Source organism: Odocoileus virginianus, chromosome 19 (assembly GCF_023699985.2).
Source record: "Odocoileus virginianus isolate 20LAN1187 ecotype Illinois chromosome 19, Ovbor_1.2, whole genome shotgun sequence".
In the NCBI taxonomy this organism is placed as follows: Eukaryota; Metazoa; Chordata; class Mammalia; order Artiodactyla; family Cervidae; genus Odocoileus; species Odocoileus virginianus.
This window is the reverse complement of record NC_069692.1, coordinates 11,659,673-11,679,194: the sequence shown is the minus strand read 5'-3', so window position 1 is coordinate 11,679,194 and position 19,522 is coordinate 11,659,673. Positions and strand designations below refer to the sequence as shown.

Here is a 19,522-nt window from a genome sequence, read left to right as displayed (position 1 = left end):
GTCAGCTCTTCGCATCAGGTGGCCAAAGGATTGGAGTGTCAGCCTTCAGCATCAGTTCTTCCAATGAATATGCAGGATTGATTTCCTTTAGGATGGACTGGTTGGATCTACTTGAAGTCCAAGGGACTCTCAAGAGTCTACTCTAACACCACAGTTCAAAAGCATCAATTCTTCGGTGCTCAGCTTTCTTTATAGTCCAACTCTCACATCCATACATGACCACTGGAAAAACCATAGCTTTGACTAGACGGACTTTTGTTGGCAAAGTAACATCTCTGCTTTTTAATATGCTGTCTAGGTTGGTCATAACTTTTCTTCCAAGGAACAAGCATCTTTTTATTTCATGGCTGCAGTCACCATCTGCAGTAATTTTGGAGCCCCCAGAAATAAAGTCTGTCACTGTTTCCACTGTCTCCCCATCAATTTGCCATGAAGTGATGGCACCAGAGGCCATGATCTTAGTTTTCAGAATGTTGAGCTTTAAGCCAACTTTTTTCCTGTCCTCTTTCACTTTCATCAAGAGGCTTTTCATTTCTTCTTTGCTTTCTGTCATAAGGGTGGTGTCATCTGCATTTCTGAGGTTATTGGTATTTCTCCCGGCAAACTTGATTCCAGCTTGTGCTTCTTCCAGCCCAGCATTTCTCATGATGTACTCTGCATATAAGTTAAATGAGAAGGGTGACAATATACAGCCTTGACTTACTCCTTTCCCGATTTGGAAGCAGTCTGTTCCATGTCCAGTTCTAACTGTTGCTTCCTGACCTGCATACAGGTTTCTCAAGAGGCAGGTCAGGTGGTCTGGTATTCCCATCTCTTTCAGAATTTTCCAGAGTTTGTTGTGGTCCACACAGTCAAAGGCTTTGGCATAGTCAATAAAGCAGAAGTAGATGTTTTTCTGGAACTCTCTTGCTTTTTCGATGATACAGCAGATGTTGGCAATTTGATCTCTGGTTCCTCTGCCTTCTCTAAATCCAGCTTGAACATCTGGAAGTTCACAGGTTCACATACTGCTGAAGCCTGACTTGGGAGAATTTTAAGCATTACTTTACGAGCGTGTGAGATGAGTGCAATTGTGTGGTAGTTTGAACATTCTTTGGCATTGCTTTTCTTTGGGATTGGAATGAAAACGGACCTTTTCCAGTCCTATGGTCACTGCTGAGTTTTCCAAATTTGCTGACATATTGAGTGCAGCACTTTCACAGTCATCTTTCAGGATTTGAAATAGCTCAACTGGAATTCCATCACCTCCACTAACTTTGTAGTGATGCTTCCTAAGGCCCATTTGACTTCACATTCCATGATGTCTGGCTCTAGGTTAGTGATCACACCAATGTGATTATCTGTTTCATGAAGATCTTTTTTTTGTATAATTCTGTGAATTCTTGCCACTTCTTAGTATCTTCTGTTTCTGTTAGGTCTTTGCCATTTCTGTGCTTTATTGACCCCATCTTTGCATGTATGTATTACATCTTTATCTATTCATCCATCAGTGATAGGTTACTTCTATATGTTGGCTATTGTAAATAATACTGCCTTGAATGTGGGGTTGTATATAGTGTTTCAGATTAGTGTTTTCATTTTCTTAAGATTAATTCCCAGAAGTGGAATTGCTGGTTCACATGGTTGTTCTGTTTTTAATTTGCAGGATCTTCATACTGTTTTCCATTGGAGAAGGAAATGGCAACCCACTCCAGAACTCTTGCCTACAGAATCCAGTGGACAGAGGAGCCTAGTGGGCTGCTGTCCATGGGGTTGCACAGAGTCAGACATGACTGAAGTGACTTAGCATGCATGCATGCATTGGAGAAGGAACTGGCAACCCACTCCAGTATTCTTGCCTAGAGAATCCCAGGGACAGAGGAGCCTGGTGGGCTGCCGTCTATGGGGTTGCACAGAGTCGGACACGACTGAAACGACTTAGCAGCAGCAGCAGCATACTGTTTTCCATTGTGGCTGCACAGATTTACCTTCCTTCCAACAAAGCACAGAGGTTCCTTTCCGTTTGTATCCTCACCAACACTTGTTATTTCCTTTGGAGAATGGCTGTTCTAACAGGTGTGAGGTGTTAACTGATTGTGGCTTTGGTTTACATTTCCCTGATTAGTCATGTTGCTCATCTTTTCAGGTATGCATTGTCTGTGTGTGTCTTTCAGCTGTTTGGGTTTTTGTTTCTGTTTTTTGGCAATTCCATACAAATTTTAGAATTGTTCCATTTCTTTGAAAAATACCATTGGAATTTTGATACGGATTGCATCAAACCTGTAGTATGGACATTATAACAATATTAAATTTTCCAGTCCCTGAGTATGGAATACCTTTCTATTTATTTGTGTTGTCTTTAGTTTCTTTCATCAGTGTCATAGTTTTCAGATCTTTTACCTCCTTGGTTAAATTTATTCCTAGGTGTTTTCTTCTTTTTGATGTAATTATAAATGGGATTGTTTTCTTAATTTCTGTTTCTGATAATTTGTTAGTTTATAGAAATACAACTTATTTCTGTATATTGATTTTTGTATTCTGCAGCTTTACTGCATCTGAAACTTCACAGTTTATTATTTCTAACAGTTTTTAGTGAAGTCTTTAGGGTTTTCTATATATATATTATCACATCATCTGCAAATAGTGACAGTTTTACCTTTTCCTGTCCATCTTGGATGCGTTTTATTTCTTGTTCTTGCCTAATTGCTTTGGTTAGCACTTTCAATGCTGTATTGAATAAAATTGTCAAGAGTGGGCATCTTGTCTTGATCTTAGAAGAAAAGTTTTAAGCTTTTTCACTGTTGAGTATGTTATCTATAGACTTACCATATGTGGCCTTTATTATGTTGAGGTACATTCCTTATATACCTGCTTTGTTGACAGGTTTTTTTTTTTTAATCATAAATGGATGTTGAATTTTGTCAGGTGCTTTTTCTGTATCTATTGAGATGATCATATGATTTTTATTCTTCCTTTTGTTAATGTGGTTTATCATGTTGATTGATCTGTGAGTATTAAACTGTTGCCTCCCTGGAACTGTTGCATCAATCCCACTTGATCATGGTTTATAATTCTTTTAATGTATTGTTGAGTTTGGTTCAGTAATAATTTGTTTAGGAGTTGTATATCTGTATTCATCAAGGATATTAGCCTGTAATTTCTTTTGTTGTGGTATCCTTGTCTGGTTTTGGGTACAGCTGGGCTTATAGAACGAGTTTGGAATTGTTCCCTTGTCTTCTATATTTTGAATTGTTTGAAAAAGTTGGTATTAATTCTTCTTCGAATGCTTGGTAGAAATCACTGAATGAAGCTCTCTGGTCCTCTGCTTTTGTATGGTTAGAAGCTTCTGATTACTAATGCAGCCTCTACTGATTTCCCTGCTGGCTCAGATGGTAAAGAATCCTCCTGTAGTACAGAAGACCGGGGTTTCATCCCTGGGTAAGGAAGATCCCCTGGAGAAGGGGATGGCTGTGCTGTTCTATGGTTAGTCGCTCAGTTGTGTCTGACTCTTTGCAACCCCATGGTTTATAGCCCACCAGGCTCCTCTGTCCATGGGGATTCTCCAGGCAAGAATATTGGAGTGGGGGTGCAGTGCCCTCCTCCAGGGGAACATCGCAACCCAGTGATCGAACCCAGGTCTCTCACATTGCAGGTGGACTCTTCACTGTCTGAACCACCAGGGGAGCCCAGGGAATGGCTCCCCGGTCCAGCATTCTCACCTGGAGAGTTCCATAGACGGAGGAGCCTGGTGTCTGCAGTTCATGGGGTTGCAGAGTCAGGCAGGACTGAGCGGTGAACACTTTCACTGTCACTTTTTCAGGCTCTGTTAGTAATTGGTCTGTTCAGATTTTTTGTGTCCTCATGACTCAGTCTTAGAAGGAATTTCTAGGAATTTATTAGAATTCTTTAGAAGTCTTTCTAGGAATTTATCCCATTTCTTCTAGATTGTATAATTTGTTGGCATGTAAATGTTAACAGTGGTCTCTTGTCCTTTCTTTTTCCCCTGTAGTGTCAAAGTCTCTTCTTTCAATTCTGATTTTACTTATTTGAGCCTTTTTTATACTTAATGAGTCTGGCTAAAGGCTTACCAGTTTTATCTTTTCAAGGAACCAGCTCTTAGTGTCATTTATCTTTTCTATTATCTTTTAAGTCTCTATTTCATTTATTTCTGCTCTGACCTATATTTCCTTCTACTCTGGGCTTTGTTCTTCTTTTTCTAGTTTGTTGAGGTATAAAGTTAGGTTGTTTATTTAATGCTTATTTTAATACATTTGAAAAATTAATATTACCAACAGATTTTTCAGTTTTAAGTCTTGATATTAGAAAGTACAGTGAATGACATCAGCAGTTGTTACTTTGTGGCCCCCATAAAAAGTGCACCATATGGTGTTTATGAAGGCTTGAAGCACTATTCTAAAGAATTGGAAGGATAACAGTCTAGAGAAAAGGCTTTAATAATTACTGGATCCCCATGATTAACCAGTCATTTCTGTTTTAATGACAGAATTAAGACCCATTGTGGACCATTTAACGTTTGCTCTCCTCCGAGTTTGATTTGTTTAAGAAAGTCTGGTATTTTTTTGATAGATTTATATTTTCCCAAGCAAATTTAATACACAGAAGAGGAAATAGAGGATGATCTAAGGATGCTTCCGAGAATATTTCTGCTATCTAAAAATAAAGGCACTCTCCTCTAAGATATGCTTAATATTGAATATTTTACTTTTGTCCTCTCAAATTAACTTATAAAGTAAGGAAATGCTGTTGCTCGAGTAATTTTTTGAAATGGCCTTTGCTTTATAAGATCAAATTTACTCAGTGAGTTTTAATTTGCATGGAGTTTATTATAACTGAAATTACTTTGTCATGTTGAATTAGTCATGTTTGGCTTTTAATTAATTGCTTCATTTCTACCTTCTGTTTGTATGGAGAGGAGTGTATATAATTGCAGCAAGATCCCAGTCCTTTATAATGAAAGTGATGACATAAAATTGTCAAACAGTTCTCATGTACATCTAACAAATTATTCTTGACCTTGTTCAGTGTTGTTGACGTTGGCAGTGGAAGACTATTAATTTTAGATTTTTACACTTTTGTATACTGTGTCTCTTCATTTTTGATTTGTCACTTGTTAGGATTAACTTCAGTATAACTTTTGGCCCAGCTGATACGTTGTTATAAAGTGTTCTCCCTCTCCCCCCTTTTAAAATGTAAACATAAGTTATAAATGTAAAAAATATCTAAAGTGTATGGATAGTTCATAAAATTTTGTATCTTTATTGGCTATGGTTTTTAGACTTACTGAACACTGGTAGTAAGGAAGAAAATTTTTGCTGACTGTGTTAAAATGTGAAAATGCACGCTAAGAAAAGCCAGTTTTTTGTCCTTATTCCCTGTTGATATAATCTGAAAGCTAAATGAATGACAAATAGCCCTTTATAAGGCTTTATTTTTTGCAGAAGTTTTACATCAGTTTGACCTTATTATTGTGCATATGTTTAGAGATGAGGAAGTGCCCAAGGGCTAGCCCAGCCCGCTTAAGTAGGAAGTGGCCAGTTTGAGACCAAAACTCCTCTTTGTACCTGAAATTCTATATCCTTTTTTCAACATCGTGTTGCCTCTTTACCAAAACACAATCCTTTAGAATATGCCGAGATTAAAAGGCAGACATTCTTGAGTGGCATGTTACAAGTTTCTTTCTTTTTTTTTCTGGTGTATTAGATTATGTTAAAGTTAATAGTATGTGCTGACAATCTACTATTTACCTGGAATTTATTAATGAATTTAAAATTTTCTAGCAATATATCACCAAAAGTTAGATTTAGAATTTTTGAATTTTGCATTATGTATCACATGTCTAGGTAAAACACACAAAACTGTGACAGTATTTTTTTTTAATTGTATACATGGACAACTGAATTTTAGCTAAGAGTAATTATATGCTGGTGATTCTAAGTTGTGATTATTTTTAGTATGGCCATTTTAAATTATAGTTATTGTAATTTTTTTTTTTTTTAACTCTAGGGAGTTTACTTTTTTTTTTTTCCATTTATTTTTATTAGTTGGAGGCTAATTACTTTACATCATTACAGTAGTTTTTGTCGTACATTGAAATGAATTAGCCATGGATTTACATGTATTCCCCATCCCGGTCCCCCCTCCCCAAGTTTCTTTTTAAGATGGTCTTTTCTTGTGCCTCACGAAGCCATGGTAGAATGGGATTTGTTGTACTAGAACTTATTTTTCCTGCTAATATAATGTGTAGTCAATGCTGCCATATGTAGTTGTGGTCACAGTGCTTACTCATATAAAACATTTTTCTCATATAAAATTCATAGGAGAAAAATGCTGATCTCTAGAGTTATCCAGAAGAATACGAGTGCAGTAGTTTGTCTTCAGTGAAAATTACCCAAAATAATACTCTGTGTTCTATACCAGTATACTTGGACAGAGGAATGTATACCCAAGGCAGCCATTTTCAAGATCTCCTTGAAATTTTTTTTTAAAACATTCATACAACTTTTATATGCTATAAAAGTACTTGGTTAAATATAAGAAAACTTATCTTAAATTGCCATTGCACTAAATAGGCCATCATGTGCCCTATTTCTTTGTGGCTTATTTACTTGACTCCTGCCTAGTTACTCTGCTGGTGATTCGAGAAGTACCGAAGTGTGGGTAAATTAATTTTAGGTATCAAGGACATTAATTTAGACTAAAGTTATAGTATGAGTCCTTTGTCATTATTTTTTTTAGTAGCTAGGCAGTATAGTTCACATGACTTAAAACAGAGAATATTGGGAGGTCATAGTGGCAGGTGATGAAAGTTAATGTAATTTTTTATTTTGGACCAAATGAAAGAGTCCCGTAACATGAAGCCTATGAATGCTTCATTAATCATAATGGAAGGTGGCCAAGACCGAAAGACTTGACTAAAGGACTGAAAGATTTTAAAGTTGTGGAGGGAGAAAAGAGCCATTAACATACCACTAGCAACAACAGTGTTTCAAATGAGGAAGAGAGAGAAGAGAAACTTGAGGTCACTTGTTTGAGAAAATGTCTTATGGATGGATGGCTTGAAGTGGAGGAAATTTGACTTCATCTGAGTAGTTGACATATGAGAATGATAGTAGTGTTGCTGATCATAAACGCTGGTGTTCTGCTGACTTCATGCTTGTGCCTACTTCCATTATGCATTACCCTTTCCCAGGATCAGCGTTGTTAGCTGTTTTTCCTTTGGCAGCCATTTGAATTAAAGGTTGTCTCTTCCTGTTGACCTTTCTTTCTGAAATACTTTGTTTTATGCCTATCCCTTGCCAGGGTGAATGGGTATTTTCCTTTCAATCAGAGAGGAAAGATTAAAAATTAGGTATGAAGTATTTCGATCTTTAGCCAATAGATGCTAGTTCATTTATCAGTGACAAAAATAAGACAAAGTGACACTAAGAACGTGATAGTTGGATATGAACTCAGTCTGTGTCTTAGTACAGTACAGTATTCATTAACATCAAAATGTGTGTGTGTGTGTGAGAGAGAGAGACGTCAAGGAACAGAGATGGAGAGAGAATCTTCTAAATTATTTTGCATTAGAAATCAAAAGGAAGCTATTTGCATTATTTTTCAATTATATTTCAACTTGAGGTGTTTATAAAAGGCTTATAACCACAGATAGAAGCCTGATGATGCTATATATCATATTGTATTAATTCAAGTTTTAAGGATCATGCCATCTATTTACCAAGTGAATTACTTTTGCTATTAATGGTACTTTCCCTTGAATTTAAATTTTAGAGAGTCATCATTTGACTTTTTCTTTTATATTTCTGCAACTAAATGACTTCGCCAGACTGGATTTTTTGTTAAATTAATGCTATCACAATATTTTGAAGCTACTGTTTCTGGTAAACCAGGTAAAAACAAAACTCTGTCCCCTACTAGCTCCAAGAAGGAATCATTTAAGATACTTGGGTCTTTCTATTTATGATGCTGCTTGGATATAACTCTCTTATTTGTAGGAAAAAGCAGTTCTCTGACGGCAGAGGGAGCATTCATCTTAATGTTCCAGTTCTAATGTTCATATTTTCAAACCATGACAGTAAAACAGTCTTTAATGTATTGCTCTTACAGAATCTTAGGCAGAGGTCATTTGCAAAATATAAAGTGTGATCTGGGAGTCCAAGGCATGAATGATTTAGGGAAATGAGAAGTATATGTTCAGAGTCAGCATAATCCTCTGGAGCTTTTTTTTTTTTAATAAATCTCAAATGACACGTTTTCTATTTTTTGTATTTTTATTTATTGTATGGTTATTATAATTCTCAAATGACACATTTTCTATTTTTTGTATTTTTGTTTATCATATGGTTATTTAATTTAGAATTGTCTTTTTAGTATTTTTCAAATTGAAACACAAACTTGTCTTCTTACCGTATGACCCACCTAGAACCCAACCCTGAAATTTAATATGTATTTTTTTGCCCAAATCCTAAGGGTACAGTTTAATGAATAATTATAAAGTAAACATTTCTGTAGTGACCACCAAGGTCAAAATTATGGAGTATTGGAGCACCCCACTTCTGTGGCTCTTTTTGATTATAAACTCCTTCTCCTGCAGGTATAAGCACTAATCTGACTCTTGTGGTAATCACTTCCTTGCTTTCCTTTGTAATATTATCACTAGCAAGTTCATTGCTAAGCAAAATAATTCTTTGTTTTTGATATTTATATATATATAAATGCATGTGTATTTTTATTAATTTTCCTTTTAATGGGTTGTGATGGTTTTAAAAAGTCACCTAGGAGATGAAGTGTCTCCACATTAAAACAGGAGAGTTTGTATGTGCCTGTCTGTGCATGCTTTGGTCTATGACTCATCCTTTGCTGCTTAGGGTACGTAAAGATCCTTCTTAACTGTAATTAACTATTAGATAGGGTAACTAATAAGTTGTCATTACATTTTTAAGCTGTGTGTTGGCCTGTATTTTAATGTTTAGGGTTAAGTTTTGAATTTTATGAAGTTATAGATTTTAGTGGTGAGCATGTGGAATATACTGATAGTTTTATATCATCATGATAGCACAGATATCCATGATGGGTTTTTTTGTTTTTTTTGTTTGTTTGTTTTTTACAGTTAGACATTATGTGTTGAGTGCCAGATGTCAAAGTTCAGTCACTGAATGTCACTCATTTTCAGAACACTAGCTATAAAGATTTTTTAATATATTAAAATATTTTACTAGATTTTAGGTAACTTAATGCCTTACAGAGTAATTTTTTTTACAAGTATAGATTGTATGTGAATACCTAATTTAGGGAGGAAGATTTCCAACCCTTACCTTATTCCCATTAAGAGTAATGCTAAGAGTTTCCCTTAATAGTATTGGATGCCAGACTTTTGACCTGCTTGTCCTTGGTTTGGAAATGGCCTAGTGCTGTTTATAGTTGTATAACTTTAGCACAAGTGGTTTCTATAGCTACTGTCCAGTACCAGATGTAGAACAGTGGGAAGCTTTGATAAGGGGAGCAAGGATTTTTAAACAAAAGCCGGACATGGGTAATTACCCTGAAGCTGAACTGAGTTCCATTATATCCAGCACTATCATTTACTTTTTCATTTCACTCTCTGCTAATTATAAGAAGGAAAATCTATTGACTCTTTTCCTCTTCCATCTCTTTGCCTTCTTCCTGTCACCTTATTAAAGAATGTATATTATACCTTTAATCTGTTGCCCGAATCCAGAAGTTGGTCTTGACAAAATTAGGTGAGCATCACCAGTTTGGCTTTTATTACCATGACAGCATCATTGGTTTCCACTTATCATAGAATAAGTTTCATAAGCCATTTGTATTCAAGTGTTTGCAGTGAAACTGCTATGTTATATAAACTGCTGCCACTTTGAGAATATAAATGACTTTAGGTTAATACTAGTGAGGTAGAAAAAATCGTTATCTTATTATCAGGAATTGTCAGTTAAGTAAGTAAAAGGACAACTTAAACCTGACCTATAATTAAAATAGAAGGCATTTGGTTTTCTTATAAATGGTTTTCAACTTCATCCCCAAAGTGATACCTTTCTAGGGGAAAGCTCTTGTTTTAAAACAGTAAATTAATTATAAATTGATGATTATCCTTAGATATATTATTGGGGGATTCTTTAAGAGTCACTTTTGGCAGAAAAGGGTTGCTGTGAGAGAATTTTGGCTTCAGTTAGAATGTGGGTAGGAAGTGGTGTGAGAGATGAGACTGTAGAATTACGCAAGGGGATCCAATTTGTAGTAGAGGGTGGGCTGCAGGCAAGGAAGTTGAGGAAATTCAAACCTGCTGACTCCTCTTTTTTCTCCATAAAGACGGATGTAAGTTTTTGTTGAGAGCGAATGGAAAAAGTACTGTGCGAAATGAGAAAGAAAACTGTCTTTTACAGATTTTTACATTCAGGTATTTTTGTTGTGTTTTCTTTTCTGACTTGATTGTGTGCTCCCTGAGGGGAAAGCCATGGCTTTCTTCACGCAGCTTGTGTTTATAGAACCACTTCTGGCATATGCTGAGATAGAACAGACTAATGAAACATAGTCCTTGTTGATGTGAGAGAGGCTTTGGTTCTGTAGTGGTCTGTGCATGTTGCTGTGTGAGTACCGGCAGGCGCCTACCCGAGGAGATGGTGCTAGTCAAGAGGCCCACATTCTCAGCAAAGGTACAGAGACTGAGAGGGTGCATTCAGGAAATTCTAGACTTTGAAGCATGACTGAGATACTGAGTGTTTGGGGAGAGGTGGTTGGAGATAAAGTGGAAAACCAGAGACCTGCCAAGTGTTGAAGGTCTTGACCTACCGAAGAGTTTCAAGTTTATCCTATTGGTGATGGCGAATCCTGAGGGATGTGAGTTAGGAGAGTAACAGAGGTTCTTGTTTAGGAAGGTCACCTAGACCTTAATATGCAGGCAAGTTTTTGTTGTGGAAAGATGTTTGTGACACCAGCCTGGAGGCTTCTGGCATGATCTTGTGAAGACAGTGAGGCTGTCAGCTAAGAAAGAAGAACATAGAGATTGTGGGAGACAGTGACATCGAGAGTTTCTGGGTAGGTGGATGTGGCGGGACCTGAAGACTGATTGAATAATTGGGGAAGGGAGACAAGTTGAAGGCTAACTTGGAAATCTGGCTTGGGGCGACTGAGTAGGTGCAGGCGTTGTTACCCTCGCCCCCCGTCCGAGAGGACAGGTCGCAGTGCTGCCCCCCTGGGCTGCTGCAGTATCCTGCTGGCTCTCGTGCTCCTGAAGCTTCTCCTCCCGTCACATAGCGTGTGCAGTAGCCGGGGTATCTTTCAGAATGGAAGAAACTCCCCTGCTTAAAATTCATCAGTAGCTTGCTGTGAAATGTAGACTAAAATTCAGAAGCCTTCACGTAACCTTCAGGGCCAGCCTGGACTACTTCCAGCCGTTCTCTCCCCTTTGATTTTCAGCCACCTTTCCTTTCGTTCTTCAAGCCTGAGCCACACTGGCCTGCGCTCAGTCCCCAGGATGTGCTTAGCTCTTTCTAGTCTGAATCTTTTCACATTGTGTTTCCTCCCTCATTGTGCTCCTAGAATGCTTTCTTCCTGTCTCTTTTTACAAGTAAATTTGATTCACCTTTTGGGTCTCAGGTAAATGTCACTTCCTTTGGGAAGCCTTTCTTGTTCATTTTCTTCTCTCCCATCTAACTAGGTATCTCCTTATATTTTTATGGTACCCTTTTCTTCCCAGTATTTCATCACAGTTTGTAAGTATATGTTAGGGTGTATATTGTTTAATGTCTGTAACTCTGTGAATTAATGGAGTTTGACTGTTCTGCTCACTACTCAGCAAATATTTATGAAATAAATAGTAACTGTTCGGTGATTGTTTGGGGCCCCTCTAGAATAAAAACAATCAAATTCAACTGTTTAAATCATTCATTTGAAGGAAGAGTAAGAACAGTTAGTTAGAGCTATTTTCTGTTTGAAAATACACTGAATTTTGTCATTACCCTATTGTCACTCCTGAAAAGTCAGTGATTTAGAAATAGTTTAATCCTATGATCCTAGGCCTTATTCTTACGAGAAGAAAACAAAAAAACAGGTGGATCGCTATACTGTGGAAATCAGAACACCTTTCTAATTAAGGCGGAAATAACAAAGAATGGCAGATCTCTGGGAGAAGACAGTGGTTAGAAGGATAGTTTTACGTAAGTGCAGTTCTCAGCTTTATTTTCTTTAAAGTGAGCAGTTTTATGACATTCAGTTTGAGGACATTCTTGCATATATGTATTGTCCCAGATTAATCCAGAGTGTCATTAGTTCCACTTAAAGTGGCAGCTTCAGATGTTACTATAAAACATAGTTTGTTTATTTTCTTGAGAATTTGTTCCCCTTTAAAAAGTTAACATTTATTAAATTATAAGTAGCCAAAGAAAGTCCCTTTTGTTCTTTTTGATGCTCTACGTTTTTCCCAGATGGCTCAGTGGTAAAGAATCTGCCTGCCAATGCAGAAGTCGCAGGTTCAGTCCCTGGGTAGGGAAGATCCCCTGGAGGAGGAAATGGCAACCCACTCCAGTATTCTTGCCTGGGAAATCTCACGGACAGAGGAGCCTGGCAGGCTGAAGTCCGTGGGGTTGCAAAGGAGTTGGACACAACTGAACAACTGAACAACTTTTAATGTAGTTCAGTTCAGTTCAGTCGTGTCCGACTCTGAGACCCCATGAATCGCAGCACGCCAGGCCTCCCTGTCCATCACGAACTCCCGGAGTTAACTTAAACCCATGTCCATCGAGTTGGTGATGCCATCCAACCATCTCATCCTCTGTCGTCCCCTTCTCCTCCTGCTCCCAATCCCTCCCAGCATCAGGGCTTTCTCCAATGAGTCAGCTCTTCGCATGAGGTGGCCAAAGTACTGGAGTTTGAGCTTCAGCATCAGTCCTTCCAGTGAACACCCAGGGCTGATGTAGAGTTAGTTGTAAAAATAAAGGTTAACTTGAATAAGGCCTGGTTTGTGTACTTTTTATTTATTTCTCTAGAGAATAATTTGCAATTCTAGATTGGACATAAATGACAGTGATAAGACACTTTAGAATCACTAAGGTAAATACGTATTGGTATATTTCCACATCATTCTTCTAAAAATGAAATGATGTGAATAAATGCCAGTGCTCTCTGAAGGAAAACGACTGTCCTGTTGCTGCTCTATGCCTCTAGATGTTTACAGCAGTCAGGACTCAGACAGTGAGGGAAGTGGAGTGCTCCTGACTGTCCGATGCATCGTGGTCAGCTGGGCTTCAGATGCTCTTTACCCACATCAGGAAATACTGTAAAGAAGAATTTATCTGCTCCAGCCAGCAGGGGGCACTGTACACATAAAAGTACACGGCCAATTGTAAAGCTCCCTTTGATTTTTTTTTTTGTTCCATTGGCAACTGTGTTAAAATTCCTCGAGGAGTTTATGTAGAATTAGTAGTTGTGATAGGACCGGAAATTGGCTGGGTGGGACAGTGGTTAAAGGGGTTCTGTCTAAAAGTTTAGAGCCGAAATATGTGCTACCATGATGTTGCTGTTCGGTGAAAAACGGCCTCTAAATGTCACACTCCATTTTGAACAACCCACTAATCTACCATGCAGGAAGTTAACTCTTTAACCTTTGTTTTGATGTAATGTCTACTGAAAAAAAAAAATGTGTGACAGAAAAAGTATGAGCTTTAAAGCCTGATCTAGTCTACAGTTCGGGCATTACATACTAGCTGTGTGACTTGTGCAGATTATTTAAACTCTTGAAGTCTCTGTATGTGGAAAATTTAGATAATAATCTGCTGTGAAAAGATGCAGAAAATTAAATAATTCACTTCTGTCAAACACATAGCTATAAATATGTATCAGTTGCTTTCTTAAATCAGAATTTGTATGTTTCTTGTCATATTTGCTGTTTGTCTTACAAAGTTAAGTGATAGATCTAAAAGCTGTGTATTTCCATTATGTAGCCAGAATTTTCCTACAGAAATTCTTGATTTCTGGTTATAAAAATGATAAACAGTAGATCGTATAATCAACAGTCTTACATGTGCCAAAATTTAACCAGTAGTCCTGATATTTGGGAAAGGTGGTCTGTAATCTTACATTGCCATAGTTTTTTTTCTTGGCATTTCCTGATTCTTTGTGTATGTTTATTTTCCATGAAGTATATCTTGCTTACTAAAAATTGGCAAACTCAGGTTTTATGATACGTAGATGATATCATGACTGATAGTGATAGACAGATTTGGAAGTGTCAGAGAAACCAGAAATCAAACACTGGGGCAAGCTGGAGTTAGTGAAGGACTTCAAGGGTTGTGTTGCTTGAGGATACTCTTCTCCCTTTTAAGTAAACTCTTGGCCTTTGAGATACTGAGTTGAAAAAAAAAAATCTGCAGATATTCTTGGTTGAGATGGGCAGGGAATGTGAATAGAGAAGAGTTATCAAAAGGTGATGAAAAATATGAGGAGTTGAATATCATCATCTCAAGTGTGATCCCTGGTAAACTGAACTAAAGATAGGTTGAAAGAGAGAGAGAAATGAGAAGAAAAACATAGACTTTGCTATTTTATTCAGCGTCAAGGGAACATAAGTTCTGAATGCTGCAAATGGTATTTTTCATAAGGACCAGAGTGTAGTATTCATAGGTGTGATATTTACATATATATGTGGACCATAAACGTACTGAATCTTTTATGTGAAACATTTTGTGAACCGTGTCTTTTCCACTTAGGGGAAAGTGGTAGTCAAAGTCCTGGAGTATCTGGCTTTCCCTGAAGCTGACTTAAGCTGCTAGTAATGGAACAGCGCTTGCCAGGTCCCTGAAACAGGGGATTTGGAGCTTTTGGGTTCTCCAGGAGTTTTTGTTATGAATGTCTGAATTTTCAGTCAGGGGGCAATCAGTCCTTGTAGAAGGAGGCATTCCAGTATAGGACTCACATTAATTCTTCTCTACTCCCTGGGAGATGAATAGGACCCCTCTCCACCCAAGGCTTCCCTGGTGGCTCAGCTGGTAAAGAATCCGCCTGCAATGTGGGAGACCTGGGTTCAATCCCTGGGTTGGGAAGATCCCCTGGAGAAGGGAACGGCTACCCACTCCAGTATTCTGGCCTGGAGAATTCCATGGACTATTCCATTGGGTCACAAAGAGTTGGACACAACTGAGTGACTCACTTCACTGCCGCCTCTCCCCTCTCCCCCCCTGAAGAGGTTGCATTTCTAATAGTAGTCTTTCCCCACTTTTCTAGCACCATGTATTCCTCTGTTACTGGGTCGCTATAGCACTGAGCGTACGATCTGTTAAGAGGCTTATTTTGCTTTTACTGTATTTTGAGTAATCTTGAGGTCTAAACTAGTAAGATAAAGAATGCCATAGCTAGTACATGTTTTCTTGGTAATCATTCATTGGTATAGGTTATAATCACTACTTTGAGTTTTCCAGGCTTCTGCTGTTTATTCCTAGTCTCTGCCTCTGATCTTTATAGTCTTTTTATTATCATCAGTTTGCCCTGTGTATATCCTTGAAATCAAAGGCAAGCTGTCTTGCTAAGCTCTCAGTTTGTCTTCTGAGGGCACCTGTCTTCCACTGTGCTCTGACTTTCTCTCCTGCTTCCCCTTGTGAGCTGTGTAGTTGGCAGTTAAGGTAGGTTAGACGCATGAGCAGCTGAGCCTCAGTTAGTTCCTGGCCTATCCTGGTCTTCAGCTGTCTTACCACACCTCTGCCTTTTAAGCTTGCACACTCGGATCACACTTGTCTGTCCTGTATACCCCTGCAGCCCTGGAACATTTGCTGAACTAGTCTGCAGTGCATTTTGGTGTAGAGGTGATCTTGCATGGCTTAGAGGAGTCACAGGGAGAAGAATGGACAGAAGGCAGACCTGAAGGATCTCACTGCCTGACCGTGTTCTGATCCCTCTTGTGCAGAAGGGGAAAGTGAGAGGACATTCAGCAAACCGATGTGAAATTGAATGTCACTCCCAAACATTAAAGGAAAAGCCTCAGCATTGGGGAGAGTTTGGACTTCTTTGGATTCAACCAGAATGCTGGCGTAGTAGATTTTCATTTTAGTAAGTTGTATTTGATCCCACTGTAGAAAATAGACTAGAGAGGGACCACAAAGCCAGGGCAACTGGCTTTTCAGGAAAAAAGTAAGGAGGGATGAGGAAGGCTTAAATTGTAGTACTGGAGTTATAGATGAAGAGGAGGAGTGGATGCGAAATATTGTGGATGCGAAATATTTAGGATGCAGAACCTAAGGTTTTAGGACTGACTTAACATGAGAAAGAAAGAGAGAGCAGTTTGATCCAAGTTTCTGATTTTGATGACTAGGTGAAGAATGACACAAAGAGTTGTGAGAAGTAATAGCAGGAGAGATGTCACTTCTGGACATAGCTTTATTTGTAACCAAGTAAAGGTATTTCTGCCAGGATTAAGCTCATGCAGTTCAGCAAGTAGACAAGTTTCCTAATGATCCTATTTGATGTATGGACAGAATGCAGAACACCTGGAGGACTAGATGAAGGCATGTCCTGTCCTTTCTTGTGACTCCTCAGGCAGACGTTTGATCAGAGTTGGCACGCGCAGAGGCTCAATGCTGGACCATCGTTCTGGACTGTGCTCTCCCTCGTCCAGTTCTGAGATGTGCATCTTGAGTCCTCCCTTCAAGTCAACTGTCCTCCTAGGGTTAGGGCATCTGTGGCTCCTTACATCTCCTAGTAGGGAAATTCTGTGTCATTGAAGTAATTCTTTTAGGTACTAGAACTAAGTTAATAGCATTTCTGATCCAGTTCTCTTCCTTTCTGGGATGCCTTTGTTCATCACATGCTTTGTTCCTGGAGATACTCCTGCTTCTCAAGTTGAGGAAAAAGTTAGCTCTTTAGAGGACCAAAAAAAAAGCCTTATTATTTTACATTTAAAGAGTGTAGTCCCTGGGTCTGATAGACCTGTGTTCAAATCCTGTGTCACTTACTAGCTGTATTGTCTTGGGCCTGTACTCTTAAGTAATTCATCTCTAGATGTGATAGTAGTGTACTTATCTTAGAGCTGATGAGTTTATATTAGATAGTGCTCATGAAGCATTTGAGCTTCTGTGGTGGCTCAAATGGTAAAGAATCCACCTGCAATGCAAGGCACCCAGGTTCCATCCCTGCGTTGAGAAGATCCCCTGAGGAGGGCATGGCAACCCACTCCAGTATTCTTGCCTGGAGAATCCAGTGGACAGAGGAGCCTGGCGGGGCTACAGTCCATGGGGTTGCAAAGAGTTGGACGTGACTAAGCAACTAATATTTCCACTTCTATGAAGCATTTAGGGTGGTGTGTGTGTTTATGTGTGTCTGACTGTGCGACTTCTTGGTCTGTAGCCCACCAGGCTCCTCTCTCCATGGGATTTCCCAGGCAAGAATACTGGAGTGGGTTGTCTTTTTGGCCCATAATAAATACTACATAAATACTATCTTTCATTTGGTATTCTTTAATTTTTTAACTGTAGATAGGTAAAATTTATTTTTAAAAACTTTTGACATTTATATAGCCTGAAGTTAGTAACCACCATCATGTTTTCATGTGCTTGCAAGAATTTAGAAGTATAGTATTCCTAGTGCCATAGAATTTAAGTAGCCACTTTTTTTTTTTAATAAAATGAATCAGAAATCTCAGCATGTTTAATAATTTGTTTTTGTGTGTGATTTTAAAAAAAGCATTCTGGGGCAAAATAGTTTTGAATAAACAAATCAGCCAAAATAACTTTATTTTGGCTAAACCTGGTCTATTATTAATATTAGAGATGAAGGAAAGAATGAAGATGTTCATCTCATACAGGAATGAGGAAAAATACAAGAATATTTTGAGGATTGTTATATTCTAGATATATTTGTAGATATTGTTTTGATACTGAAACCAGGGTAATAAATTAGGCTTCATATTTTCTAATTGTGTCTCCATGTCTGTTCTCCAAATCACATTAATCCTTGTGCAGTTGAATATGAACTTGCAGAAGGGCATGGGATATGAGGTTTTATTTCTAATTCAGTTTTTTTCCCATTTTGAGGTGACTAGTGGAATTGACCAAGAAGCTGATGTTTCAGTGTTCTCTGGCAGCCTTCTTATCCCTTGGTTTTCTAAACTGAAGCATGACAGTCTATCCCAGTTTCGTATTTCTAGTTTCCTAAAGATCTGTCTGAGCACTAGTCCTCACCTGTCTTTGAAGTCTCAGAGTGTGAAGACCACATGTTTAGCCTGTATCTTCATCTCCTGAGGTTAAAGTTGCCAGGAGTAGTTGATGTCATTAACCGAACGTGGACGTATCCCCAGACAGTTTTACAGACCTGTATGACATCATACAGATGAAGTAATTTGTTGGAATAGAAGCTTGTTCCTCTATAATTCTCACGGTCAAAGACAGCTTCAGTTTGTGCTGAGCGAGGAATTGGAAGACGCTGGTGGCCGTCCAGACTAGAGTTGCGGGAGATGGTTCTCCCTGCTTTCCCTACTTCCCCAGTAAGAGTATTTGTCCTCTTTGTGCAGAGGACCGTTGTGTGGATCGGGTGAGGTGAAGTAGGTGAAAGTCCTTTGGATACACAAGCATGACCCAGATATAAAATGGTGGTATATTTCCAATTCAGATGTAATAAAGGAAAACAACTGTGTACCCGAGAGTGAGATTTTGTTTAAAGTAACTGCTTTGCTTGCAGGCTAACAAAAGAAGTAACTCAAACATCTTTATTTTTTGTATTTTCTAACCAACCAGAACCGGGACCAGTATTCACATCTGCTGAGCGATCACTTTCTGCTGTACCAAGGTCATAATTCCTTCCGTGAGAAATATTTCAGTGGGGTAACAAAAAGAATTGCCAAGGAAGAAAAGTCTGGCCAGGAATGAAAAGTTAAGATTTTTGACAACGGAGAAAGAATAAGGATTTGATAGAAAAGACATCTGGATATGAATTTTCATGTATAATACAGAAAATGGACTGTTTTAAATAGCTTTATATAATAAAATAAATGGTACAAAGTCAGTACAATTCTTTTAACTTTAGTTTTGTTTTATAGACTTATTTTGTTGTATGTGGTCTTTTGAACTTTAATTTATATTTGTACTTTCAAGTATTATGGAAATTGAAAACAGTTATATTTTTGGTAATTAATTTATAAAGGGAACTAATCATGTTGACTTTTTAAACAGATAATCTGCTGGATATGTTATAGGCAATTAATAGTGGTTGAGAATTTATTCATTAGGTAGACTTGTTTATTTTGTTTTTGATTGTAATTGTTTTACATTGTCATTGTCACTAATAAAGCTTACTGAGGATTTCTAAAATCATGTAGTATACAGAGGGGGATGTGATGATGAAAATGAACTTTACAAACTTTATAAATCCCAGACAAATAAGTAGTAACAGTGATCATGGTGATAATGAGAAAGGCTAGGACCTGACAACCTAAAAAGATTCCAAACTCCTTGAGCCCTGTTCCCATCTGAAGTTCGTCTGTACCTTGGATTTGCTCCTGCATTCCTAAACCTTGACTGTCGGTCAA

General features: G+C 38.1%; 1 protein-coding gene across 9 annotated transcripts in view; it reads left to right on the top strand.

The window, feature by feature from the left end:
* TRMT11 (tRNA methyltransferase 11 homolog) overlaps positions 1-19,304 on the top strand; it is an 81,373-nt gene extending 62,069 nt beyond the window's left edge. For all 9 annotated transcript variants that reach the window (XM_020878863.2, XM_070449850.1, XM_020878862.2 and 6 more), the window contains one exon: positions 18,732-19,304. In XM_020878863.2, the coding sequence (XP_020734522.1) occupies positions 18,732-18,863 (132 nt within the window). In that variant the 3' untranslated portion in view covers positions 18,864-19,304. The remainder of the gene's footprint in view (positions 1-18,731) is intronic.
* Positions 19,305-19,522: the final 218 nt, after the last annotated feature.